At 40.3% G+C, this 27811-nt stretch overlaps 9 protein-coding genes across 9 annotated transcripts; 4 read left to right on the top strand and 5 right to left on the bottom strand.

Moving 5' to 3' along the window:
• Positions 1-1014: 1014 nt before the first annotated feature.
• On the top strand, positions 1015-4515 carry I206_107636 (uncharacterized protein; the record flags this gene model as incomplete). The annotated part of the gene is made up of 3 exons (XM_070203557.1): positions 1015-1901; positions 1969-4368; positions 4455-4515. 3 exons carry the CDS (start codon positions 1015-1017, stop codon positions 4513-4515), a joined length of 3348 nt encoding a protein of 1115 aa, XP_070059658.1.
• Positions 4516-4915: 400 nt separating this feature from the next.
• I206_107635 (26S protease regulatory subunit 7) lies at positions 4916-6992 on the bottom strand (the record flags this gene model as incomplete). Its single annotated transcript, XM_019157681.1, has 13 exons — positions 4916-5044; positions 5111-5201; positions 5262-5375; positions 5443-5692; positions 5745-5871; positions 5924-6019; positions 6078-6150; positions 6209-6374; positions 6443-6644; positions 6706-6743; positions 6803-6844; positions 6902-6915; positions 6979-6992. The coding sequence occupies 13 exons, from the start codon at positions 6990-6992 to the stop codon at positions 4916-4918; spliced, it is 1356 nt and encodes a 451-aa protein (XP_019009321.1).
• A 460-nt stretch (positions 6993-7452) lies between these two features.
• I206_107634 (uncharacterized protein) lies at positions 7453-11910 on the top strand (the record flags this gene model as incomplete). The annotated part of the gene is made up of 9 exons (XM_019157680.1): positions 7453-8200; positions 8262-8656; positions 8713-9654; positions 9716-10096; positions 10151-10429; positions 10515-10775; positions 10832-11164; positions 11227-11556; positions 11620-11910. The coding sequence occupies 9 exons, from the start codon at positions 7453-7455 to the stop codon at positions 11908-11910; spliced, it is 3960 nt and encodes a 1319-aa protein (XP_019009320.1).
• Positions 11911-12724: 814 nt separating this feature from the next.
• I206_107633 (uncharacterized protein) lies at positions 12725-15370 on the top strand (the record flags this gene model as incomplete). The annotated part of the gene is made up of 1 exon (XM_019157679.1): positions 12725-15370. One exon carries the CDS (start codon positions 12725-12727, stop codon positions 15368-15370), a length of 2646 nt encoding a protein of 881 aa, XP_019009319.1.
• Positions 15371-16129: 759 nt separating this feature from the next.
• On the top strand, positions 16130-18042 carry I206_107632 (uncharacterized protein; the record flags this gene model as incomplete). Its single annotated transcript, XM_019157678.1, has 2 exons — positions 16130-16158; positions 16221-18042. 2 exons carry the CDS (start codon positions 16130-16132, stop codon positions 18040-18042), a joined length of 1851 nt encoding a protein of 616 aa, XP_019009318.1.
• Positions 18043-20329: 2287 nt separating this feature from the next.
• On the bottom strand, positions 20330-21206 carry I206_107631 (uncharacterized protein; the record flags this gene model as incomplete). Its single annotated transcript, XM_019157676.1, has 3 exons — positions 20330-20440; positions 20541-20915; positions 21036-21206. 3 exons carry the CDS (start codon positions 21204-21206, stop codon positions 20330-20332), a joined length of 657 nt encoding a protein of 218 aa, XP_019009316.1.
• Positions 21207-22247: 1041 nt separating this feature from the next.
• Positions 22248-23987, bottom strand: I206_107630 (malate dehydrogenase, NAD-dependent; the record flags this gene model as incomplete). Its single annotated transcript, XM_019157675.1, has 7 exons — positions 22248-22296; positions 22375-22642; positions 22711-23074; positions 23142-23157; positions 23220-23291; positions 23468-23618; positions 23888-23987. 7 exons carry the CDS (start codon positions 23985-23987, stop codon positions 22248-22250), a joined length of 1020 nt encoding a protein of 339 aa, XP_019009315.1.
• Positions 23988-24467: 480 nt separating this feature from the next.
• On the bottom strand, positions 24468-25963 carry I206_107629 (succinate dehydrogenase [ubiquinone] iron-sulfur subunit, mitochondrial; the record flags this gene model as incomplete). The annotated part of the gene is made up of 8 exons (XM_019157674.1): positions 24468-24545; positions 24624-24698; positions 24771-24845; positions 24915-25062; positions 25131-25173; positions 25240-25408; positions 25532-25618; positions 25790-25963. The coding sequence occupies 8 exons, from the start codon at positions 25961-25963 to the stop codon at positions 24468-24470; spliced, it is 849 nt and encodes a 282-aa protein (XP_019009314.1).
• Positions 25964-26618: 655 nt separating this feature from the next.
• On the bottom strand, positions 26619-27756 carry I206_107628 (uncharacterized protein; the record flags this gene model as incomplete). Its single annotated transcript, XM_019157673.1, has 5 exons — positions 26619-26711; positions 26858-27048; positions 27135-27148; positions 27217-27237; positions 27407-27756. The coding sequence occupies 5 exons, from the start codon at positions 27754-27756 to the stop codon at positions 26619-26621; spliced, it is 669 nt and encodes a 222-aa protein (XP_019009313.1).
• Between the last annotated feature and the right edge of the window lie 55 nt (positions 27757-27811).

The following is a 27811-nucleotide window of genomic DNA, read 5'->3' as shown; positions in this document are numbered from 1 at the left end:
ATAGGAAACGGAATTGTGGCGAACGGTATGGATATGTCCAATGTAAATAGTTAAATCAATGAATCTCGATGTAGTGTATATATGCTTGCAAATAATCTGGCTGCTCGCTGTAGCGTACCAGATTGATAAAACAGCATCCTGATTATCATGCGTTCGGAAGACGTTTAAGATGCTCGAGAATCAGTCACGTTACAGGAATGCGAACCGGCTTCTCACCCCCTGAATAATCTTATAGATAAATTACCTGATAGGGTAATTTGATAAATTGCAAAAACGCACTTCGGACGCGTTTGTCTTTACTTTTGTCACATTTTAACATTTTAACATTATTTTATCAGTCTTCGCGTGTAAAGAAGAATTCTTGTTCACTTCACCTTGACCTACTTATACATAGCAAAGATGTTACGCACGTAAGACCTTTCCTGAGCTAATGTAATCTCACACTTTGGGATTTGTTGACGAGATTTCTGTTACATACACGCGTCACCATTCACAGCAAGTTTGATGTTGTCCACGAGAAATTTCGTTCCATCCGTTTACGAGTTCTATTGATTTACTGTAATCCCTTTATCCTTCTCTTTCGTAGTCACTTCGTTCCTCACTTTTACTTGAGACTGTGAAATCGGACTTTTGTCATTTTGGACATTGATTTCCTGACTTGTTATCATTCGTTCTTTTTTACTATTGGAATTGACCTTTTCAGTCTTGTAGACTTGACACTCATTTCGACCACCATTTATCGTCTTCGCTGGATCGCTTGACGAATATACCAATACATCTCGACAATTTCGACATAATTACTTGGTAACAACAGGGGAACATTGACTGTTTCTGTGACGTTTAGAAAGGAGAGTAAATATATCGCGAGACGGGAAGCAAAGTACTCTTTGATAGAGTATTGAGGGACCATCAAAAGAAGAGACTTGAACTAGGAAGAACGCAAAGGATTAGCGAATATATCAATAATTAGGCGTTCGCTTTGAGAGGCCGATCAAGGCCGATACCCTCTCCCTCATGCTCATCATCCCTTCTCTCCTCGCCCTTGTGGCTTCTATCTCGACAATTCGGGCAGCGCCCACGCTCAATTTCCCTCTTAATCAACAACAACCTGGAGTTGCAAGAGTGAATCAAGAATTCGTTTACGAATTACTTCCCGCTACTTTCAACTCGACCTCTTCAACTAATCTTACATACACAACATCGACTCTTCCAACATGGTTATCATGGGATTCACCAAGTTTAGCTTTTCACGGCACACCAGCTTTAGCAGATGAAGGGGAACAGGACATTACTTTGACAGCTACAGATGGAAGCGGATCAACGACATCCACATTCAGATTGATTGTGTCAAACTATTCTGTCCCAGCGGTCCATCAATCGTTTTACACGCAAATTAGTCAACCAAATCTTCATGCTATATCATCAGCAACGATCATGCCAGGTGGAACAGGAGTCACGATTCCACCATACTGGTCATTCTCATTAGGATTTCAAACCGATACGTTTAGAATATCTAGAGAAGATCCGAATAATGGTCAACTGTATTATGCAGTCCATGTTAGGGGTACTGTTGGTCTACCTTCATGGCTAAAGTTCGACAATGAAACTGTCACATTTACAGGTGTAGCTCCTGCAGAAGGAAGTTATACGGTTGTAGCTACTGGAACGGATTTTTGGGGCTACACCGGTGCTCAAACTAGTTTTACAATAGAAGTTGGACAAGGTCAAGCAATTGAAATGGCTCGTAATCAAAATCTCACCAATGCTCAAACAATGGCCAAAAATACTTTGAATCAAAAGATAGATTTGAGTGGTGTAACTATCGATGGGAATGCTGTAGCCACTGGAGATGTGGAAATCAATTTGGGAAGCGATGATTATCCTTGGTTATCAATTGACAGGTGAGTTGACTGATTGCATATCGATGTCAAAGCGTGATGAGAAGAATAGCTAAAACCCCTTCTACAGCTCAACAGATAGTCTTACCGGTACTGTTCCAGATCAATATCAGAATGGTACTTTCGCTTCAATTTCTGTCCCCGTTGATATCAGATCGACGAACACTTCTAATACCCTCTACTTGACCACTTGGCTGGGGATCGACATACTTCCTTATTTCTTCTCGACATTTTCCCTCCCCAACGCTACGGCTACACTCGGTCAAGACTTCAACTTTGATCTCTCTAACTACCTTGTCAACAAGACAGCAACAGTAAACGCTACTGTGAATCCTTCCGATGCCGCAAGCTGGTTATCCTTCAACCCCAAGAATATGTCGTTACACGGGACGGCGCCAAGCACACTGAGCTACAACAAAATAGATGTCATCTTCGAAGCTACAATCGGACAGCTAGCGGCTACTTCAACCTTGAATGTAGAGATTCCTCAAGTTTCACAAACGACGACTCATACAGGAACAGCTGCAGTCCCTACCTCTGGTGGTTCAGGCAGTCCAGGTATCTCGAAGGGAGCAAAAATAGCTATGGGAGTCTGTCTTGGTCTTCTGTTATTGGTCACCATCATCCTGATCTTGTTTTTCTGCTGCTGTCGAAGAAGAAGGAAGAATAAAGGAGCAGCCAAGAGAGATGACGATAATGACTCTTTTGTAGCTACTTCTCCAGTCACCGTTAATGACCCATTCAGACGATCTGGCTCCCTCGATCCACCTAGAAATTTACTTGGCGAAATTGCTAGATTCTCAGGGTTGAACCTCAAGTCTGGCGATCATAACGAGAAGAATACTCCTCTAAGTCCAGCTTCCCTTAGCACGGATGCCACAATGGTACAAGACAGACCAACCAGATTAGACGGTCTAAAAGGTATTTTCGGCTGGAACAACAAGGAGGAATTGAATAGCGAAAATGAAAAGCCAGCCATTCTGTCACCTCAAATACCCAGCGATTCAAGATCATTTATTGGCTATCCAGATGTGATCGGTGTTAATGACCCGGTCAATCGACCATCACAAGATGCCAGTTCTTTCACACAATCCTTTATCTCAGAATCCTCAAGAGCAAGTTGGCAATCCCAAGAATCGTTCCACTGGTCATCTATTGACGGTGAAGGCGAAGATGAAGTTGCTTCTCTTGGTGCTGTAGGTGGTAATAGGATTTCTACAGCTTCTTCAATCCCAAGACCTCGACCGAATTTCACACCTCGCTACCCTCGACATCAAAATCCAAGTGTATTAGCAAGAATGGTAGATTTGGATGATGTAGGTTCACAGGCTAGTTTTAGTGAATTCCATTCTTCTCAAGAAGGAAATCATCGAGATTCTCTACAAAGTGGATCAAACTTTGAAAGTGGTTCTGGAACTGGATTTGACGGATCATCAAATTCAATGATGGCTTCTGGTTCAATGTTTGAATCAAATCCTGGATCTTCTTTCCCTGCTGGACCAAGTGGTTTGAGTAGATTTGGTGATTCTGGTAAATTTAAATCTCAACATGATTTCACGGATGATGAAGATGCTTTTTCAGTTGAAGGTCCAGCTGTTGTAGCTATGGCAGAAAGACAATCATTTGAAACTCGTAGACCACAACGTCAAGATTCAAGATCACATCCTCGTTTAAAAGAATCTCGTTCAAGACATGGTACAGGTGATTTAGGTATGCCACCTTCTGAACAATCAAGAGAAGCTATACCTGAAGAAGAACAAAATAGAATTAGTGGAATGTTTAGTGATGCAGATCATGATCAAGCTAGAAGATCAACTGTTTATGCTCCTTCAGAAGGAGGAATTCAAGAAAATCCAGGATTAGGATATCCAAATTCAGCAATTTATTTCGGATCTCAAAATGGTGATGTTGAACCTTCTGAAGGATATACTTCTCAACGAAATTCAATATTACCTCAAAGATCAGAAAATAGAGGATCTTCAACTATAAAAGTTATACCTTCAAAAGGTGTTTCACCATTATCACCTGCTTTACCACAAGTAGGATCTTTCATTAGACATAGACGTACAAATACAGGATCAGCAGGTGCAACTAATGCAATGATGAAATCTCCACCATCATCTTCAAATGGAGCAAATGATGGAAGAATAATAGCAATTGCAAATGAAACTTTTTCAATACATCCTCAAATTAATCCACCACCAACAGTTTCACTTTCAGCTGCAACTTGGTCATCTAATCCACCTTCAACATATCGTGCAGAAATTGAAAATGGTGGAAATTTACCAAATTGGTTACATTTTGATTCAAGAGAATTAGAATTATGGGGTGTTCCACCTTTAAGAGTTACAGGTGATGTAACTATAATTAGAATTATAGAAAGATTACCTAGAGATAATAGACGTAGTGATCCAATGAGTTTCGGTTATGAACCTCCACAAGAAAGAGAAGTTGGAAGAATAACAATTGAGTAAGTTTTAGCAATTGATCATATCATATCTGGTAATTTGTTTTTTTCTTTTTAACTGATTTTATTTCTTGAATTTTAATTTGTAGAGTATCAGATAAAATGAGATCACCTCAATTCGCTCTTGAAGGTTCACCTCATGCTTTATGAAATGACAATTAGACACACATAAGGAGCGTATTATTTTGAATGCTTAAATTTTGGGAATAAATATTTATATAATGTATAATGATTAGATAGGGTTTCAAGTTTCAGGTATTCTTGGGGTTTATGACAATGATAATTTCATGTGGACAATCTTGATTTGATTGATATATAGATAAAAGAGAATTTGTGGATTCTCACAATGATAGTTATGCCTTACACATTACAAATGAAAAAATATGCAAAAACATGTATAAATGCCAAAACCGTGCGACATTGTGGAGATGACCAGCGTACAGAAATCACTATCACAGTTTGGGATTCGATGTCTAGTCAGTATGCATGCTTTGAACATCTGATATGCTATTACAATTGTATACTCTACTTGGTGAACAAGAATCCAAAACTAATTGTATTGAGCGTATAAAGCCGTACTGGAGAATTTAGTTCCTTGTCGAATAACCTTTTCTACGGCATCAAGGAAATCTCGTTCGGTAGCTACCTTTCTCCTGGCTCGAATTGCGAACATACCGGCCTGCGAATATGGAATCAGCACAAGTGAAGTATGTCGGGATTTGCACAGGAGAGATATACTACATACCTCAGTTGCTACGGATTTCAATTCAGCTCCGGTTGCATTTGGACATAATCGAGCAATAAGGTCATATCGGATATCTCGTTCCACACTCATACTGAACATCGATATAAAGTCAGCCAAAATGCACGCGTAAATCGTGCAGCCAAAAACTGACCTCTTTCCGTGTATCTTCAGAATATGACTTCTACCTTCGTTATCGGGTAGACTGAATTCCACTTTCCTGTCCAATCTTCCAGGTCTCAATAAAGCAGGATCAAGGGTATCGGGTCTGATCAGCAAAACACCAACATCATAATCAGCTTGAATCAAAAGCGGCATCATGACGAGCAACTGACCTATTGGTAGCCATGATAACCTTGATATTTCCTCTAGCATCGAAACCATCCAATTGGTTGATCAATTCCAACATAGTTCTTTGTACTTCATTATCACCACCCGCACCATCATCAAATCGTGCTCCACCGATAGCATCAACTTCGTCAAAGAAGATTATACATGCTTTCTTCGATCGAGCCATTTCGAATAATTCTCTAACCATTCGTGCACCTTCACCGATATATTTTTGTACCAATTCTGAACCGATGACTAGATGCACCACTGTCAGCTTTACCCTTCTCCTTTATCATGGGTAACATACCTCGAATGAAAGTACTGTCTGTTCGGTTTGCCACAGCTCGGGCACACAGTGTTTTACCAGTACCAGGAGGACCATATAGCAATACACCTTTAGGGGGCTCAATACCGAGATTCGCGAATCGCTCAGGCTGAACGTGTGCATTAGCCGTGCGCCGAACGAGGACCACAAGCATTACTTACTTCTAACAAAGGAAGCTCGACTACTTCTCTTAACTTCTCAATTTGCTCTTTGCATCCTCCGACATCTGCGTATGTTACCGATGGTCTCTCCTCGACCTGTATTACCATTTATCAGCACTTCTATCAAGTCCGCGCTGTCCGACTTTTTACTTACCTGCATCATCGTGACTGAAGGATCTATCTTAGGCGGTAATGGGATCATGATTTTGTAGTTTGTGTGATCAACACTACGAGATTGTCAGCTGTCTACAATGGTGCCTCGTGAGGGATTTGAAAAGAGCTCACCCGACTCGCATACCTTCCTCTACATCTGTTGGGGCAACTTGTTCACCCAATCCAACAACGAATTTAGCCACTTGTTTGATCGAGATCACGTATTTGTCCCCCTCGGGGTTCCCTGCCCCAGCACCGTCTTGTGGATTAAGAGCTTGACCTTCGGGTATAGTGTTGGCTAAAGTCTCATATAATCAGCTTGTTCAATGAGATATGATAATCTTAGTTATTTGGTAGTAGACTTACTAGCTTTGATGATTGTTTGACATCGGGCAACTTGTAGAGGTCTTTGACCTTGACGTTGTTTGTCCGCCGCCACATCCCACAAGTTTGCAGATGCCAATCCTGTATCAGATTCTCTCACACCCATTTTCTCGTTTACACGCTTTTGAATCTCTTTCAGCTCTGATTCTATCTTCTTGAGAGCTAAAGAATATGGTCCTTGACCCTGTATGATCAAGGCCTGGTAAGCTCATGTACCAACGCCAGCAAGCCTGCAGACAGCTTACATATGTCTTCAAGATTTGAATATCCGATTCATCAAGGGCTAGAAGTGAGGTATTAATAAGATTGCATGATTTCCTTGACAGTGATGAATAAGCTCACCGACTATCTTTTCTTCCTTCTCGTCTGTCACCTTCTTTTCGTCTATACAAATGATGAGATTAGCTACAACATCATACATAAACAACTATTGATACCCACACTTTTCCCAATCCCTACGAATGATGTCGGATCAGCAGCTGCTACACGTTTCAATGTGTTCATTGAAATAGACTTACTCCTTGGGCGCCATATCGAAAATCAATTAAAATGCTCTATGGGTATGTGATGTATCAGATAAATTCTTTGATATAAACTTTCAGCCTTCTGTATTGTGGGGTCCTGTGTCTTTCAATCTCGTTATTATTGATCTTACTCAGGTAGGTGTGATGAATCAAAGTAGAATGTCAAGTTATGGGTTATTGATTGCATCGACATCAACTTGAACGATGACAAGTCCTACAAGTATAATCTCGCGACTGGTATATGTGGGTCCCCGAGTTGCTTAACCGCCACAGAAGCTTTTAATGAATTTACATACAGATATAACACCGCTATCGCCGGTACTGGTGCCCCGCCCTATAGTATGCGATGACCTTTGTTATCGTTATTCATAATCGATAGAGTATTAATTGTCGCTCTTAAACACATCTCCGAACAATCGTCCGTGCTAAGCTAAGCGTAAGATAACAATTATTTCAAGCTCACACTTGATGACCTCGACACCGGACGCAGGACCATCAACAAACTTGTCAATACATCCTAGTAGATTAGCGAAATTTCATCAAATAACGGAAACTGATTTTCAAACGGAATATACTTCTGGAAACCCTTCAACGGCTAATAATGTCAAGGGCTCAACAACGTTAGATAGCGGAGCTAATAGTGTACCACTTCGACCAAAAATCAAGAAAAGGCGAGTACTAGTGTGGACACTACCTCTTAAACCTCTAAGTAAGGCTGCTTCAGCTGAAAAGAAAGCTAAAGACAAACAAAAAGCCAAATTTTACGAAGGTTCATTCAGATCCGAAGCTGAACGGGAAAAAGAACAGCAAAGGAAAACAGCCAAAGCTCGGAGAGCTTCGATCAAAAGAGCTGAAAAGATTAGAAAAGAGAGACAGAAGCTTAAGGACAAAGCCGACAAGGACGAAGCTAGACGTGCATATGCGAATGAAGTGGACGACAGGGATTCGAATAACGAACACGCCGAATCGAGTGCTACCGGTGCATCCCGAAATTCTGATTATATTTTGAATATTGGTCATAAGAAACGTCAGAAGGGCGACAAGGACAAGAAAAAGGGCAAGGACAAGGACAAGAAGCAAAGCAAAAAGAAGGACAAGCACAAGCGCAAGGAGCGGCATATGGATAGAGATAGGAACAAATCGATATCGAATATACCGAGAGAATTGTGTCCGCTTGAATTGCAGGCTCTAGATGTAGCCAGAAAGATGAACCAAAGTGAGTTATCTCTTGATTGGCTAATGACGAACAGAATCTGACTGTAAAAATCCGTGATCAGCTTCCGTCCGATCTACTCCTACAGAAACAAATGCTGGTGATTCCACCGACCAACAATCTCCTTCTGTTACCACTAGAAACACTCCAACGATACCCTTGACCAACGAGGTGGAAGAAGAAGAACGCATAGAGTATGGCCCAAGACTCGGAATTCTCACCAACGATATGATGAATGGACCCACTGGCGATAATTCGACAGTATATGCCGACAGTGCTCAGCAGCCTGAAGCTGGCCCATCGCGACGTCCAGTCTATTACGTACAATACCCAGTTGGTGGGGAATCTTTTGACACCGATGGTGATGGGATCTTCATGAAGCCTGAAGTGGAGGAGCAGATTGCTGTTTGGGTAGATATAGCCCTGCCAGGAAGAATGACGTTGCTCAAGAAGATTGAGGTGAGCTATGTGGTTTGACAGAAGCGTTAAATGTTTAGCTGACTATCGCACTACAGGCTGAGGGAGGGCAGCCGTCATCTGATCATGCAGACGAAGACACGCAATTGATCATACTGCATCCCGCAAGTACATATGTCTTCGACATGTATTGTCATCCTGATTGGCTTAGACCACGAGATCGAGCAAGATATGCACCCAAACGAAGGAAGTATGGAAACAGAGAGAACTCGTGGCAGAAAAAAGTTCTGTTGAAAGCGCCCTGGGTAGACAAATGCTTAGAAGCTGGAAGATTTCTTGGTCAAGAGGACGACTGGGGTGGATGCAGAGCTGGTGGACCTCCTGTGGGCACACTTATGAGTACAGATCCAACACTTGCCTTACCGGAGGACTTAAATGGACAGGGAGATGGATCGGACCACATGTTCGAAGGCTCGAATGGCGTTGTCGAAAATACAGAAGCTCAAGATACCGCTCAACAGTCTCCTCTGAAGGACATGGACAATCGAGGTGATGATCGAGCAGTGGATGCCGATGTAATAATGGAAGACGTGCTGTCTGAAGTACCGATGGCTGATTCTTCTATTCCGTCTCCTCCGCCGACCGAAGTAATCGAAAATATCGCGCCGCAAAATAATCCTGATTCTGAGGATGATATGGAAATCATGCCGACGCCTGTGACAGGCGACAGACCAAATTTCTCCCATGTTTCTAAGGATAAGCTGGTCCCAAAGAAAGCTTTCTCCCAGCTTGCGGATACTCCTGCTCACATTTCATCAGATGATTACGCTGATAGCGATGCTACCGAGATTGCTCCCTGGACAACGACAGAGCGACCAAAACAAAAGTCGCCTCCAAATCTCAGCTCAGCTGCGCCGGGCACGGCCACGGAAGGCTCGAAGCAGACAGAACTTTTAGATCCGAAGACTATGTTTTCAGGGTTGAAATTTTGGTTAGATACCACTTATCCTGATCGGATACCTTTGATAAAGCGAATCAAGGTGTGTTCGAGTTTTCAACACCCAACAAGATATGTTCTTAAGCTGACACCACGATGTTCAGGCTGCTAGTGGTGACTTGGTCACGTCCTACTCCGAGTCCACTCACGTGTTGATAAATAATTACAAGGAACAACAATGGCGTTCAATCGTTCAAGGCTTGTCGAAAGAGGGAATTTGGTCCCTGAATATTCGGTGGATTCACGATTGCCTGGATCAGGGTAGGAAGTTACATGAATTTGACTTCGCTGTACCTTATGGCGTACCCCTTCGCGATAAGGAGGATGAGAAGAAGGACGAAAAGACAGCTGTTCCATATAAATTCGACGACCAGGACGATCACCACCTTTCGAACGAAGAGCTTATAGCGATATTTGAAAGAGAACAGAAGATGATTGTCAAAGGGGGCACGTTACGTGCTCTCGGAGCTTTCTTGGCGTCCAAGGTATATCTCTACCCCATTCATACTGACACGATCGCTGATGATAGAATTCTGTAGTATGGACGCTACAACGAAAATTACTGGGTGAAACTCCACAGGGCTTGGTCGAAGAAAGCAGATCGATTTGAGTATCTCAAAAAGGATGCGAAAGACTCGATGGTCAAGCCCGGGCCTGCGACTCAAAGTAGTCCCACTCCGAGCCAGTCTTCATCCCAAAAAACCAAAAGTTCGACAGCAGTGATACCGCATGAGCAGCTCGTTGAAATTCTAACCGCTGAAGTGCCACATCAAGGATCGAGAAATAACACGGAATTTGGTATATATCTTAACCAAAAGGTAAATTTCCAAATATTGTTCTTCCAAGTGGCATTGAATTACCCCAAAGTTCTTCCCCAACGCTTACATCTTTTAGGAATGACAGTATCCAGTTCACCCAGCGATTACATGGAGTGCTTATCTATCGAAATTCAAGAGCCGGAAGGGACAGTTTGCGAAATTAAAGACTAAACAACCTGCTCGCATCGCTCGTTTGGACGTATCACTGCCTACTTCTTTGTCCAAAGTACCATTGGACAAAAAGTTATATTCCGATGAAGAGCTCGTACAGATCTTCAGCAGTCCCGAACTTAATCAAGCTGGCTCCAAATCGTTCAACAGTCTGGGCAAAGATCTAGCAGCCAAGGTATGTTATTGAAATACCTGGCTGGGCTTTCGGCTAATATACCATGCATCACCTAGTATGGAGTCTATCATGTAACTACTTGGGGTATACTCTATAGTGAATGGATCCGTAAAAGTGGACGATTCAAGCCAACTGCAAACAATACTTCCTCTTTGACACAGACAGATTCGACACCAACAAACAAACGAGAACCATCAACCTCGGTATCTACCAGACCTAGCATATCCTCACCTAGCAAATCCAAATCTATATCCTTGGCGGAGTATGATGACGAAGAAGGAGGATCGTTGACTGCGTCTGAAAAAGCTGTCATCTTCAAGGAAAGGGAAGAAGAATTCACGCAACGTAAATTGAACCAAGTCGAGATTGGTCTTCTTTTAAAAACGGAGGTGAGTAATCATGACACTTACAATTCAGTTAGTATTGGATTTCTGAGTATGTCGGAGTATAGGTCGGAATTTATGCTCGATCACATTGGCGACGAGAATGGACCGCTTGGTGGAAAAGACAAGGCCCCTACGCGAATATTATGGAATGTTTACAAAGCACTGTGGCTGCCAAAGCATATGCCGACCAGACTATGCCAATTCGGGGATCAAGACACAAAGCCAAAGTTGAATCTCCGGCTCAAGACCAGAGATCTCCTACTGTTCAATCTAGTGGACGATCTGTGGTAACGAGACCTTATACGATGGAAGAGGAGAAAAATATGGCGCGATACATTGCTGGATATAGTAAAAATACCAAGATGCCTCAAACTTGGGTCAAATTCGCTGCGATGGTGAGTGAACGTCGGGTTGGGGTTGGATAATCATACAACAACTAATCCGTTAATCACTTCTAGTATCCTACTCGGACTGCTTCAGCCTATTGCAAACATTACTCTACTGATCAATTCAGGATTGATAGGTATAAGCCTCACGATCAAAGTAGCAATATGAAAGAGGACGATACAACACCAGGTACAGCAGATAACGATTTAATCAATCATTCTCAACCTAGTGGAAGTCAATCTCAACCTGTGGAAATTGATAGTGATGATGATGATGATGATGAGGACAATTCGGTGATAATGGTTAATGATAATAATAATGATAAAGATTACGCAGATGTAATTACTATTGATGACGATTAAGTCATGTGTCTTTCCTTGTAAATAAATAGTTTCATGCATACCAATGAAATATTGGAATTATCCAGTTTCACTTCCATTATCAACATAGTCTGTAAGACGCTTATGTCTATGATCCGATCCGATGAAAATAGGATGGGTTCAATCACATGACATCTATTTAGCCTCCTTTTTGCCCCGTCACCCTCGACCTCGACTTCCGGAATCTCGGCGATGAGACCCTCGCTATGACACCGAGCACTGCATACAAGAAGCTGTTGTTAGACGATTCAGGCCTCGCCACTTGAATCATCCTTCTTAACACATGTATATGCTTAACACAGGTATATCAACGACTTTGTATGGAATATTAGCATCTTCTTTGTCGCCGTTATATTGCTTATAGTGATCCTCTTACGTTAATTTACGGCGGTGAACGGATCAATTTAGCCGGATATACGACCAATCCGAATCAAGCAATAAAATCAGATGAATATTCTTACTTAAATCATCTTTACTATCAACATTCCACTGCATCAATACATAAATAGTTACACTATCATTTAGCAGCATCTCACAGCTAGTCTTGCGATCAACGCTCCCAACTTGATTGAGTTGTGCGGTAGATTCGCATCTATTACACCTACCTAAACCCGAAGAACGTTTGTAAACAAATTTTAGTACTCTGCAGCATCGGATCATTCGTGAGTATCCATACGCCCTTTGGCTACAACCATGCGGCCGGAAGGCCGACAGGCGACTTACACCATGTCGAGATTGTGTGTGAAGTATGCTTGAGAACAATGCTGATACCTTGAACTTCGGTCATTTGTGCAGGATGCTGCAAGGCTCTTCTTCCTCTTCACCCAAACCTGACATAACGTCTTCAAGTCCTCATAAACAATCACCCGCTGCAGCTTGGATATCACGACTCAATGCTCCTAGATCAACAAGCTTTGATGCGGGTCTTGAACTTCACAAGAATGGAAATGGTCTTTCAACGTTAGGATATGGTAGACCTGATAATGACTTGATGGTGGTAGATGAAAATGGAGCTGGACCGTCAAACCCTACTGCCGCTGCTGATTTAAGGCGAGCGACAAGTCTTAGAAGCGCAGGGATATATGGTGGAGCAGGAAGGGAAATAGTCAGTTTCGGTGCTGCCGGTTCAAACCTTTCTTCACCAACCTCAGCATCAGCTACCCTCAATCAAAACTTCACACCACCTCTAGCTTCCCGACATCCACTATTCTCCCATCATGCTACACATGCGGCACCAGCTTCAACGGGCGGTATTCCATCTGTCCATTCTTCCGATCAAGGACCTTCTTCTCCCGCCTTCATGTCTGATCCTGGACCTTCTGGACCTCCTTCACCTTCAGCATCTGACCTTTCCTCTAGCGCTTTCTCTCCCGCTTCAGCCTTCCTATCAGCTTTTTCATCACAGATGTCATTCAAACCCGCTCAAAAAGTCATTGCTCCTGATGGTGACGGTGCAATTGTTTCAAATTACACTTTAGGTAAAATAGTAGGAAGAGGTGGATTTTCGACTGTACGCAAAGCAACACATAATATAACGCAAGAGGTAGTTGCATGTAAAATAGTCAAAAGGGATGACTTGTCAGATAGATCGGGATCATTAGAAAAATTCGAAGATGAGATCAAAATATGGCAAAGTTTACCACGTCATTCAAGTTTATTACCTTTGGTCGAAATGCATCGGACACCAACTGCAACTTTTTTATTCTCACCTTATATGAATGGTGGATCACTTTTAGATGTATTACAGAGAGAAGGAGGATCAGATAAGACAGCGAGAAAATGGTTTCCTGGTGTAGTTGCCGCTGTGCAGGTACTACATGAAGGCTATGGCTCATTCGAAGGAGGGATTTTACATGGAGATTTGAAATTGGATAATTTCTTAGTAGATAATAATTCAGGTTCAGTCATGGTAGCGGATTTTTACATGGCTCAAAAGATAGATCAATCTGAATCGAGTTTATCCCTTCCTGTACCGACTATCCCACCTCCTCTTGCACCTGGACATAGTCCGCTAGGAAGACATTCGACTTTACCACCTGGATATCATCGAGGACCAAGAATGTCAACTCCACTTCCAGCTTCTATATCACATCACCGTCCAAACGAACATACTTTACCCGAGAATATGACCCCTCATCCTACTCAACCTTTTCCATCTGCTTCTTTACCTTATGCACCACCTGAACTCCTTCGTGCACCTCCTGCTGGTCCTTCCTTAGCTCAAGATATTTGGGCTGTAGGCATCATCCTACATGCCTTACTCACTGGTAGATTACCCTTTGTCGACGCTTTTGATCCTAGATTACAAATGAAAATATTGAGAGGATCATGGGAAGAACCGCCTTTCTTAGGTAGAGAATGGGCGGAATGTCTTCATGGTTGTTTGGACGGCAATAGGGATACTCGCTGGACCGTTAGGAGAGTAAAGGAGAGTGATGCGGTGACTGGATGGGCAGAAGTCAAATCACGAAGCAAATCTAGGAGTCGATCTAGAGCTAGAATGGGAATGGGTGATGGTGGATTACTAGATCATATGAGAAGGGAGGGGAGTGGTGCACAACCTGTACCAATTGGATCACCATTCGGCAGAGGTCGTCAAAGAAAACATTCAACAGCTTCGCAAGGCTCAGCATCCGTGTCGAGAGATAGGAGGTATCAGCAACCACCGCCTCACACTGGTAGTCTATCAGTCATTGACGATCGACTTGATCCGTTCATTTCTGTCAGAGCCGATTCGCACAAAAATTACCAAGATGATCCTCGGCAATCGAGATCTAGATCTGCAAGCGCTTCGAGATCAAGAAGTAGTGGATATCGACCTATGTTCACGCTTGATGCTCCAGATCTAGCCAGATCGCTTGAAGCAGTTGACCATAATCGTGGACGGACTGCTAGACGAGGAGAAACCAACAATAATTCGACACCAGCTATAAACAATAATCTGTCGATAGCTGGATTACCATATGCTAGACAATCTGGAGAAGTTTCGATTAGTGGATTACCTATTCCAGGATACAATAGATCTCGCTCACAATCTAGAAATCGAACAAGTTTACATATTCAACCTCAATCTTCCCCTTCTCATCCCCCAACTTTTGCTTCGGCAAGCTTCAGTCGAGGTGGAAACTACGAATCATCAAATATGCGAGTCGACCAGAGCGTTACAATTGTCTCACCTACTAGATCAAGAGACGTAAGTGCCTCCAGATCATCAAGATCAAGTCAATCCCCTTCCGTGAATAGAGGAGGAAGGAGTTTGAGTACATCAAGAGATTCTCCTGTATGGGAAATTCAACAAACTCCTACTATCCAACATGAAAGGTATTCATATGGAAGAGAATTGGATATGGTTCATGAGGAAAAAGGAAAAGTGATCCATGAAGAACAAAGAGGACGTTCAGGAAGAAGTAGAAGTAGAGGTAGGACTGGACGGGGTTATTAGACTACAATGTTTGCATAGCGGATAAAGAATGTAAGAAGCTCTTCTTAGCGTTAGATAATCAACTCCATCTCTTTAGGAAGCGTTTATAGTAAGAATGTAAATGCAATTGTTTGTAACAGTACATTCGATCTCATCATTCGATCGACTACGTTCTTCCGCTCTCAATAGAACTCAAGACAACCTGCATCGAGAGGCATGATGTTAATATGCTGCAGCGCTGTATCTCCAATGTATACACCTAGACAGCATACGAAATCAAGCATCTGAACTGATATCAACGCATTTTTTGTGAAATTGGGGTGCCAAAAACGAGAATCAAAAACGAGAAAAAAAACGACCGACGTTGGCAGGATTTGAACCTACGAGCCCGAAAGCACGGGTTGATAGAGAATAAAATTCTAGACCCGCCGAATAACCACTATCGCACAACGCCTTTGGAAATTCCATATTCGCCAATTTTTGAAAGAAATATAATCTGTTGGTGATCTATGGCCTACAAAATCGTCCATACCAGACATCCCATGTAGAAGCTTAACAAATTGATCTTGGCGTTGAGTAACAAGCTTGCATGCTTGCATATGTGCAAAGAACCTCCTGTCGCCGAACGCGGATGATCTATAATACCAATATGACCACGTGATACGCGAAATGTCGGGTTGCCACTGTAATAACCGTATCATATTACCAAATAAATGTTATGTAGGAAAAGCACTTCTTTGCATACTTTAGTTTCCACTGCGATCGTGTCAGGAAGCAAAGATGATCAGAGGGACAAGTAGGTTATTACAGTGAGTACTTTGTTTGAGTACACTAAGCCCAATAGATCATGTAATTGACAACCTTTCGTTAGACCAATTGTCCGACGTTCAATCGTCTTATCCCCTCGATCATTTTCACTTTCTCCCCCTGTCCCTTTTTCCTCGACTCCTAAGCTTACTCCAATTCGGCTATATTCTCAAATAACTCGTCGAGGTCCATCATCACCACCGGGTCATCCGTCTGATACCGAATATTCCGATTCTACTGTATACGCTTTCTCATATATTTCACGAGTGATACGATATTTACTTTATGGAATAGTAGCTTTAGGTGGAGTATCATTGGCAACTTTCGAAGGTCTTCATTTATATGTTGAGAATGTATGTCTTGCTGCTCCATCTAGAGATGGACAAGATGATCCATATGGTTGGATAGGTGAAAATCCAGGATGGACAGGAGGTTTAAAAGGAGGAACAGACCCTAGATTAGGTCAAAAAGCTAGACATGCTTTAAGAGGTGCTTGGATTTGTCAAGAATGGGGAGCAGGTGGATCAGCTTCTTCAGCACTTTCAAAATCAACTGGAAATGGTACTTCTTTTCATCCTGATTATGTAGCTGTTAGAGGTATGATTGGAAATTCACAAGATGGAAATTTAGGAATAAGACAGAGTATAGATAGAGGTTATGAATTAGCTGAAGAATTTATTAATTTATCAATTAATGAAGCTAGAAAAAAAGGTTTAGTTTTTCCACCGAATTTATCTTCTTCAAATACATCTATTGAACCACCTGTTGAAAAATTTGAAAATACTCATGGTATACCTCAAGGTGATCCAGCTGTATTAGATTTATTACTTCTTAAAGCAGGTATTTTAGAAAGGATAAATACGACAGATTCACTCTTACATGCAAAAGATCTTTATCAACAAGTTTTTACATCTATGAATCATGCTCCAGATGAACAACATTTATATAATCAAGCTCGAGTTATGAGATTAGCAGGTAAATTAGGTGATTTGAACGCTAGGACTGGTAATGCAGATGTAGCTCTTAAATGGTGGTCTTGGGGTCTTGATAAAGCTGGTATACAGATGGAGAATAATCACATATCAAGTGTTAGCCAAGTCGTGAGAGAGGTAAAAAAGGAAAGTAAAGGTTGGTTTGGGTTTGGTGGATCAAATAAAGGCTCGCCTACACAACCACCTGCTCCTACGTTAACACCCGAATCAGTCAACTTAGATTCTAGTCCTTCTCCAGCTATTCTTCGAGCGTCAATATCGCTTTTGATTTCAGCTTCTGCTCATTTAGCCACAGCTTCCTCTCTTACCTCAGCATACTCTCTTCAATCTCAAGCATTATCTCTTATACCGAGCACAACATCTTTGTCAGTTCCCACATCTTCAAATGCAGATGCTTCATTGCACGCAACATGGCTACAACACAGATCCGCTTTACTTAAATTACATCAAGCTTCCGTATCTCACGCTCAAAAATTCAACTCTGATGAACCTCTTAATTTGATTAACGAAGCGTCCAAATTATCTGAAGGTGTTATTTCCTCAATTCAGAATTTGCCATCAGCATATACTACACCTAAATCATCTTCATTGAATAGTCCTTCAAGATTACTTCGTAGAGATGCTTTGTTAACTGGTGCAGAGATAAATTATACAAAAGCTGTATTTTTGGAAAGATCTTTACCTTTATTAAAAGAAGAACAAATTGGACAATTGGAACAAGCTGCTGAATGCTTTGAAAGAGCTATGGCACTTAATGTTTTAGAGAGTGGAGTTGAGAAGAAAGATGGAGATGAAATTGGACAAGGTGAAGAATGGGGTAAATATTGGAGAGGATTTGTGAGAGTACGTGGGAAATTAAATAATTTGGTAAACCCTCCTGAGAAAGTAATATAATGCTATGTATCAATTACACAAGTTCAAGCAATTTCAACATGTATATATCGTTAATCTAAAAGGCTTGATTCGACGACGACCTCCGACTAGCGGTCATTGTCCATCGGTATTCGCCCTTGACTGTCTTCACAGATCACCTTCAATACAGTGATAATTGTCCTCCTTATCAGTCATGCAAAGCAAAGCAAAATCGAATATGACAATGCGGTATGATCATACATCCATCATCATCTTTGATATGGAAGTTTAAAAGATCCCAAAAACTCCTAAAACTCCTAATAAACCATTTTTCTTTTTATTATCTAAAATGAAATTTATGCGGATGCTTTGGCTTCTCGGACAGCTTTGACGGAACCAGCAGCAGCGAATCGAGCGTTTCTTCTGAACTGTGTATTGAAGAATAATGGAAAAGAGTCAGCTTATATCCTTGATATATTCAAAACATGAGCCACGTCTTTCTTCTAAGCATCCTCGTGTCCGCAATGATAATCCCGTCAATCAAGATACATCTGATGACATCAATCCGCATAGCGGTGATACCGTCTTTTCAACTGTCCTTGGTGATACCGTCTTTTCAACTGTCCTTGTCCTATCAGCCGTTCCGTCTAAGTAGTCTCGCTTGACTCAGCCAGTCATGGTCCATCTCTATTCACTGGTTAAGAGTCCCACTGGATCTCTTGCGCTCTCGCACCCATATGAATCCATAGGCATCTAGGAGATAGTCCCGACGTCCCGCTGCAAACCTCTAATAGCCGTTTTTCATCCTCCAAAGTTCCATGAATCTCATCTCGATTGACTCCAACCTACACCCTTGTACTATCGATCGTCCATCCTCTATAGTCTCACTTCTAACAAATTCCAGTTCCACCTTACAGTCCTATCCGATATTCCAAACGCTTTTCCTCAAATTGATAGATAAACTAACCTTAGGATCAACACCTTTCATCGACTTGTACTTTACAGTTGCAGTTCGCTTAATACCATTCTTGTGGGCTAAATAAAACAAATCATATAATCAGTATTTTGCCCCTTTCCCAAAATTCATTTATAGCATCCTCCAAATTATAATTTCTAAAACCTCTTCTATTCTTTTAAAAGATCTCCTTATATCTTATTCATCTTTGGTTTTCTACTTTTTCCGATGATATTATATAACTCACCTTTTTTAGTTTGGTTGTGGGCTGTGTGATTCTTAGATTTGGCCATTTTGAAACAATTCTCCTTGGTGAGTTTATTGAAGGCTAAGGAGGAGGAGTAGTATTGAAATAGATAACCTTGAAGCTATATGTGATAGCGTGCAACCAGCCTACACATCGACTATGCACAAACCTATCTGGATACCACGAGCACTACCATACCCCAGTAATCCAAAGAAAAACGGAATCAAATTTGAAGCGGAACTTACCGACTTCACATCTGTGAAGACTGAGCGTGGCTGCCAAGGCCGACTTGTTTAAATCCGATTTTACGTTGATTAAACGCCGATACTTACGGTCACGATGGCGAATCAGTCCCACCTGTTGCTCCTCCCCGCAATCTACTTGAAATACAAATTCCTAGGATGTGCACAGTGAAGTCATAGTGAAGTTACAGTGTCATCGTGCTCATTACGCTATCCGACTAGAATGATCACTCCTGTCTATCTGCTGTCTACGTGATACATCAAGGAAAGGTTTGGTTTTTTGGATTTATACCGCGTAAATAAACCTTGCAGGTAGAATATCACTTGTATAACCTCCCACTCAAAGCATTCATCGAGTATGAGAATAATACCAAAAGGAATTTTATTGATATTCTTATCTGTACTTCTAATTTCGATCCCGAAAACAAAAAACAAGAAAATACACACTCTTCAAAGTGAACGAAGGCGAGTTGTCAGGTCAAAGGATACTTCACTTGGCTTGACTAAGCTCTAGATTGCCATGAGATTCTGAGCTTCATGAATGGTCTTTTATAGCAAAATTGAGCAATTGGTCGATCTGTATATTCAATCACCCATAAAATATATGCAATATGATACAATGTTATACAGTTTTTGCTAAATAATATTATGAACAAGCATTTTCAATATAGAATTGCATAAGCATAAAAACCTATCAATAAATATCTATCGTTGAAACGAAATATAATCGTATAATCGTGAAAAATCCGAAAAAAGAACTAGCAAATAAAATGATAGAAGATTGAATTGTCCGTTAAGAGAATGTTGATGATTCTAGAAAAATCCCGTCGTTGTAGAAATCCCAGTTTCATTTGACAAGAAGTCCTATCTATGTGTTCCTGCCAATTATACAAGAGCAGCAGCAGCCAGACCAATCACACCGACAAGTGAAGCTAGAAGACCTGAAGCAGCTAATGGTGATGCACCTGAAGTACCGCTAGTAGTTGTGGAATTGGACTATCAAATATTTCATATGTCAGCGGCGATTGTCATAAATCAAATTGAGTCAGATTCAAATGTGGAAGATTATTAGGTGCGATGAATGATGATAACTTACAGAGTTAGGGATATTTCCAGTAGAAGAAGCATCTGTTGAAGTAACAGTAACAGCTGTAGAAGTACCACTTAAAGTAGTAGGTGAAGTTCCAGTAGAAGTAGTTGAAGATGAAGTAATTGAAGATGATGATGATGATGTTGATGAAGAAGAAGATGTTGAAGAAGAAGAAGATCCACCTGAAGTTATATTAAATTGATTTGATTGAGCTAAAATTGCTGCATTATTTTTATCAGAAGTAACGAAATTAATTTGAAATGCAGTTCCTTCTGGCCAATTTCCATTTGGATAAGTTACTGTTGCTGTATTAATTATATCTGATGATCCTGTTGATTGATTTGAAATTAAAGTAACTGGTGAATCTGATAAAAAACCAGCCTAAAAATGATTTTTAAATCATAAATTATTAGTAATTATGTTTACACTTTTTTTTTGTAAAACAAAAAAATTAAAAGCAGAATGAAATTTGAGAATTTGAAAAATTCGATGATGACTTACTTGATTTACAAGTTGAACAACGAAAGAATCTGGATCAGTTGAAACTGCTTTCCAAGAAATTGTTTGACTTGAAGTACCAGATTGCCAAATTGTATCTCTATCTGGTGATTCAACAGTTACAGCTCCAGTAAGAGCAAGAACGGAAAGAACAGTAAGAGTAAGTTTGTACATTGTGCTTTGTGCTTTGTGCTTTGCCGTGACTTGGAATTGATTTGTATTGAGGTTAGTTGGTTTGATAAAGAGTGTGAATGTATGTATCCTGTATGATTATCGGAGTTGGAAAGAAATGAAGAACAAAGGTTATTAGATAGAATCAAGAGAAAAGATAATTAAAAGGAAGATTGAATTAGAACATAAATATAATTCATGTCAACACAGCCCCACTTTCATTGTGCCATCCGTTCCGAGGCACATTTATAAGCATGTTGTTCCTTGTCAGCTGAAATTGAAATAATTCTCATAAGAAAATTATAGGTAGTAAGTAGTAGTAGTACGCGCTCTATAAACCCGCCCAGTTATAACAAACAAATACAAAATAAACAACGCGTCTGTGCTCAATTGATTTGTTCCTTAATTCAGGGTTTTCAATTGGTTCATCCGATATGGCCGCTACGTAGGAGGTAATATGAAGGCGTCAAGCATATGCTTATAATCTCATAATTTGTATCGAAATCATCAAGACATTATGTATATACTAGACATAGGTGCATAGCTTAGAGGTTGTTTCCAAGAGCGAATTTAAGTCATTCGTAATTGGATTGAAGAGATCCATTCAGATCATTGGGGCCGCCTGAATGACATTGTATGAATCGAATTTCCATATCAAAATGTAAATTCTGTTTCACAGCTTTGCGGCTTTGTTAAAACAAATAAGGGAGAGAATCCGAAACGTGGAACCGCAATAAATCTGAGTGATCTTCAACGCTTGCACAGTCAAAATGCGAATCTCGCCCTGGTCGAGAGGGCAAATCATTGAATGTCATATCAAAGTAGAATTTTCAATTAGAGAAACAAGGATAGATTGTTCGTCTTAGTGAAATTCTTGTGACAATCCGGTCAAACAGGGCTCGCTTCAACACCGTTCTCATTTTGACTGAGATATGACGGACACTTCAGATGAATTACTGCATATCATGCATTTCCATTTTCATTCAATGACCCAAGATCAATGGCATTTCTCCATTCTTTGTACTGTATTGCATAAAATCAGATTTAAGCTTGAGTAGCGAATTCAACACCCTTCTTGATGTTTTTAGCAAGGCTATGAGAATTGAAATTAGAATGGGTTAATACCATCTTCTTACGTGGCTAGCAAGATAAAAAGGGATAGAAAACTCACTCAGGAAGACAAGCTTTAAGTAATTCTTGCTCCTCAGCGGAAAGTTCACCAACAGGGTTAATTTTCTTAACTCCTTCAGGACCAAGTTCAACATTGGTAGCAAAGTATGCGACACCTTCAGATTCGTATAATGGTGATTTAACGAAAGTTGGTTCAACAACACCTGATTCACCGTTAAGAGCTCTGATAAGAGAGTTGGCGAATCGAGCACCAGCGTAACCCATAGAAAGGGTAGCTGAACCGGTACCAGCTTTAGCCTTGACGACCTCTAGAAGTCAAGATGTGTCAGCTCTGTTCTGAATATGTATGTAATTGAGAGCTGAGTAAGTGACTTACCGTCACCACCGAATTGGATTCGGTTGACCAAAGCCTTGTAAGCCTCACCAGAGACATCTTTACCTTGAGCGGTTTGAGAAAGGAGAGGTACGATAGTAGCACCAGAGTGACCACCTACAACGGTGACTTTGATGTCTTTGGGGTCGGCACCTTTAATTTCACCAAGGAATCGGGAAGCTCGAACAACATCAAGGGTGGTAACACCGAACAATCTCTTTGGGTCGAAGACACCTTTCTTCTTGAGGACCTCAGCGAAGATGGGGACGGTAGAGTTGACAGGGTTGGAAATGATACCGATGTAAGCTTTAGGACAGTATTCGGCACATGCTTCGGCGAGGTCTCGGACAATGGAAGCGTTGGTGTTCTGCAAATTCGTTCCAAATGATCAGTACCGTTACAAGTGAAAAGGCAATACTATTGTTGATACTTACGAAAAGGTCATCTCGGCTAGATATTCATCACAATCTATGAGCAAAGAAACACGTTGGGCGAACAGCCGATTCACTCACGTCATACCGGGCTTTCTTGGGACACCAGCAGGGATGATAACGACTTCGGCACCGGTAAGAGCGGCCTTGATGCTGTGATGAATTGCAAAAATTAGCAAGTATTCTTACACATTTAATGTCATTCAGGTTCGTTCTGTTATCTAGAACCCGTTCTTTGGATATTCCTGATTCTCTCAATCTCCGCGACACACTGTCAAGTATCTGATTTATTCTGTTCACGCCATTGCCTCAAAAGAATATTTACTCACTCATCTTTCTCATAACCCTTAACTTCGGAGTGAGTGTTAACGTGAGAAATATCAGCAGCTACACCTGGTGCACCTCTAATATCGTATAATGATAATCCAGTAACGAGAGGATCGGTTTTAAGGAGAAGGGACATAGGTTGACCAATACCACCTATAAATCGAGTTCTGTATTAGCGCTATTTGAATTTTACATTTATGTATGATAGGGATAAGACGGAGGATGAACAGGATCGATCTCGATTATGGATTTATCAAAACGAAACAATTCCCCAGATTCCAAGCTTAATTCATACTTTCTCAATAAGTGAGTGATCCCAATTTATGAATTTCTCAGTAAATCAACAAATCAAATCCGCATAAAATACGCGTTCTGTTTCTTTTTCTTTTTTTCTAAATACGAATCAAAAGATATATACTCACCTGCAGCACCAAGAACAGCTACTTTCCTATTTGATCTAGCGGAAGAAGCGAAACCTCTAACGAGGGTAGAAGAAGATCTAGCAACTGATCGAGAAAACATTTTGATTGGATTTATTGGGATTTTTTTTATGTTAAATTGATGAGAAGAATAGAAGAAATCAAGAAGTCAAGTTGAAATAGTTAAACCCTTAGCCGGTGACGAAGTAGCTCTTCATCGTCGTTGGGGGACTAAGTTAATCGGTTGATCGGACCTTTAATCCCGTTATAACTTCCTTCCTTAATTTCATATTACGCCGGAATTCACCGCGGCCGTGGCATCTTTTCTCTTTTATCTCTATCTTCACTCATTGAATGATACGTATCTCATATTATTGCCAGTAACATATCTAGCACCAACCATTTAATAGCATATTTGTTATCGTGATTATCTCATATGCATACGAGTACAAACAGATCAAATAAAGATCAAAGTTATGAGAAAGAAGAGAAATATTGAAATTGACGAGGAATATCAATTTGAATTACATGAGTGATATGAGAATGGAATATAGTATATCTAAATACTATCATATCATATCGATTACTCAGTAGCCATTTCAAGTTTCATCTTGGCAATTGCCAAAGCTGGGTTAAGACCCTTAGGACATGTTCGGGAACACTAATTGTACGATAAAAATTAGTATATATTGATGAATTTATTGACTTTAGTTCATGCAATTGCAAAGGAGAAACTCACGTTAAAGATAGTGTGACATCGGTATAAAGACATTGTGTTTTGCATCTTTTCCTTTCTCTCAGCACCGTATGAATCCTATTAATCGCGAAATGTCATTAGCGGTCAGACGCGAATTTAAAAGAGAGGACATGGCGAAGATCTACTCACTCTTGAATCGGCCATCCATCTGTAAGCTTGCATCAAAACGGCAGGACCCAAATATTGATCTTGATTCCACCAGTACTATAGACACGAAATCATTACATCAGCTTCAAAGCTAATGATTACACTGCGATTCCGATCTAGACTTACAGATGGACAAGAAGTTGAACAACATGCACAAAGGATACATTCGTACATTCCATCGAGTTTCTTTCTGTCTTCTTGAGTTTGAAGGAATTCACCTTGAGCAGGAGGGTTATCGTTTTTAAGGAAAGGTTCAATAGATTTGTATTGTTTGCTAAGAGGTAGTGATATGTATTAGTAATTTGCCTAAATGCTATCACCTGAAAGGGGAGTGAAACTCACTAGAAGAGAGTAAGATCTGGTACTAAATCTTTGACAATGTACACTACACAGTGTAAAGACAATCAGCATTTCTTTTCACATTGCAGAATCCCGATAAACTTCAACTTACTATGTGGTAATGGGTAAACTTTTGAAGGTTTCTTAACATCTTTATCAATTCTACATAAACAAGCTAAAGTATTTACACCATCGATATTCATAGCGCATGATCCACAAATACCTTCTCTACATGATCTTCGGAATGTAAGTGTAGGATCGAGTTCATTTTTGATTTTGATCTATAACATCAGATCGTAGTTAGCACATACTATCCATCGGGCATCGCATTTTACATCTTAAGCACATGCAAAATGGGTTGAAGTAGAGTAATGTGCAGAGTTGCCAAAGAAAAGATTACTTACTAAAGCATCTAACATCATAGGACCACATTGTGATAAATCGACTTTATAAGATTGTAATTTTGGTTTTTCACTAGGTGTATCTGGGTTCTACATATAATAGATAAGAGGATTAGCATATAATTTTATATTTAATTGTGTTGTCCATGCTTGATCTAAACAAATCATTGAGGCGATTTTCAAAAATGATTATACGAAATTCATGGAAATGATTTTACGCGATCTTCGCCGCTAACGCTTTAATTTGTGAAATGAACTTACCCATCGATAAATTTTAAATTCTTTAGTTTGTGCTGGTTTATTTTCTGAAGGAGTAGCTAAAGATGCACTTGAAGTAGCATGAAATGATCTAATTAATAAAGAAGAAGAAGCGATAGTTCTTGATGAAGAAGGAATAGCTCGTAAAGCAGATGAAGTAGTTGAGGGTTTAAACATTTTTCTTTATGTTGAAATTGAGGATCGATCTATCTTATTTGAGTATATGAGTGATGAGTGGTGAATTATAAGTTTCAAGCTTTGGAATGGTCTTGAATGTATATAATCGATCTAAGTAATTATGATTTTATATGTTAAACAAGAGTGATGAATAAAGTCAGGTGGTTTCAATCATCGAGAAATGTGTGATGATGGGATATAATGATGATGAGATTCAGAGTAATACGATTGGTACAAACTCCCCTAAGCATCCTTTGGTGGGTGAGCATCACAATCAAAGCCCAAATTATTTAGTTCCTGAGTATATTCATACATCGGAAAGATTCGGAATTTAAACATCAATAGCCAATCCTATTTCACCTGTTGCATAACATATATAACCGGAACAACCGTAATGGAGTCTCCGCATTCACTCAACCATTGTTGCATACAATTTACTACTCATTCAACTAATGGTAATGCAATCATGCTACAATTAAAGTTGTAAGGTGACTGAGGTGTATGGGTCTTTTTATGACTCAAACACAACAAATAAAGTAGTATCGCAGCTCATCAATCAAATGTAATTGTGGTAATGCATGTCATTATGAATATCTATCTACCTCGATACATGTGTGCAAAACAAGAGTGAGATCCTAATCCCGCATCTTCTCCACTAAGCATCTTCAGCAGGAACACCATGCATTGCTTTCCTTTTATAAACAGCTTGATCCCTCAACCACCTTCGGTAAGTTGATAAAGACGTTATCTAAATTGAGTTTAAACAAATCATGGCAATGGAAGGAAACGGAAGTATAATCATAAATCAGGATTAAGTTATAGCAAAGGGTGAACGAAAGGACGCGATCATCAGCCAAGAATCCCAAGTTATAAGTATTTATCGCTAGAACTTACCTTCTCACCATAGAAATCAGGTATGATATTTTGAGCAGATTGAAATCTTGGATCTGCTCTATTCCTCTTTATCCTATTGAAGAATTCTCTATCCATCACTTCTAAGGGGGAGTTTTTACCTTTTGATATTGATGGATGAGTAAGTGAGAAGAGTGATGAGCCGACAGTTGGTCCAGCCAAATATCCAAGGGCTATTTATTGATGGCAAGGAGAGGCAAACGGTGAAACATGATCAGCTTAATACGATAACTAAACGGTTGAGGGAAATCAATCTTACCCATACATCCCATTCTATATAGTCCACGCGATTCCGAAATTAGTCTGTGCACAGTGATAAAAGCGATAATCCGAAAACTTACGTTGCTCCTCCATATACATACCTAATGAAGATATAAAGCGGTCAGCTCACAATCTCTTGAGTGTACACATTCTTTTTATCCTGCCGCGTTGCTCCGCTCCTACACCTTCTCGTTCCGTCCTTTTGTAGTCTTGACTAAATACCTATTCTCCAACTCCCTCTCATGAATACGATCAATGATTCAAACTTACATAGCTTCTATTCCCATAATCAATTGACTAGGATCAGTTTCTAAACTAGCAAAATAACCTCCACCTAAAAATAATCCTAAAAAAGTAGTAGGTACAGTAGTTGCTGTTGACCATAATTTTCTTTGTTTTCTTAAATTTAAATAATTAGGCCATGAGAGTGGTAAATTTTGTATAGATGTAGATGTTCTTGATGGACCTGAAGTAGATGGTTCAATAGGTGCTTCTAAAGGTGAAGAAGAAGAAGAAGAAGATGATGACGATGAAGCGTATCTAATAGTTAATGACGAATTTGCTAAAGGTATTCGTTGTTTTAATATTGGTCGAAGTAAAGTTGAAGTTGTTCGTGACATTTTTATGAAAGTTAAAGTGTCTTTCCTTGTGACTTATGATTAAGCTTTTCGATTG

Source organism: Kwoniella pini, chromosome 11 (assembly GCF_000512605.2).
Source record: "Kwoniella pini CBS 10737 chromosome 11, complete sequence".
NCBI classification, from domain to species: domain Eukaryota; kingdom Fungi; phylum Basidiomycota; class Tremellomycetes; order Tremellales; family Cryptococcaceae; genus Kwoniella; species Kwoniella pini.
The sequence above is the reverse complement of the archived record's forward strand: the minus strand, read 5'-3'. Positions and strand labels throughout refer to the sequence as shown.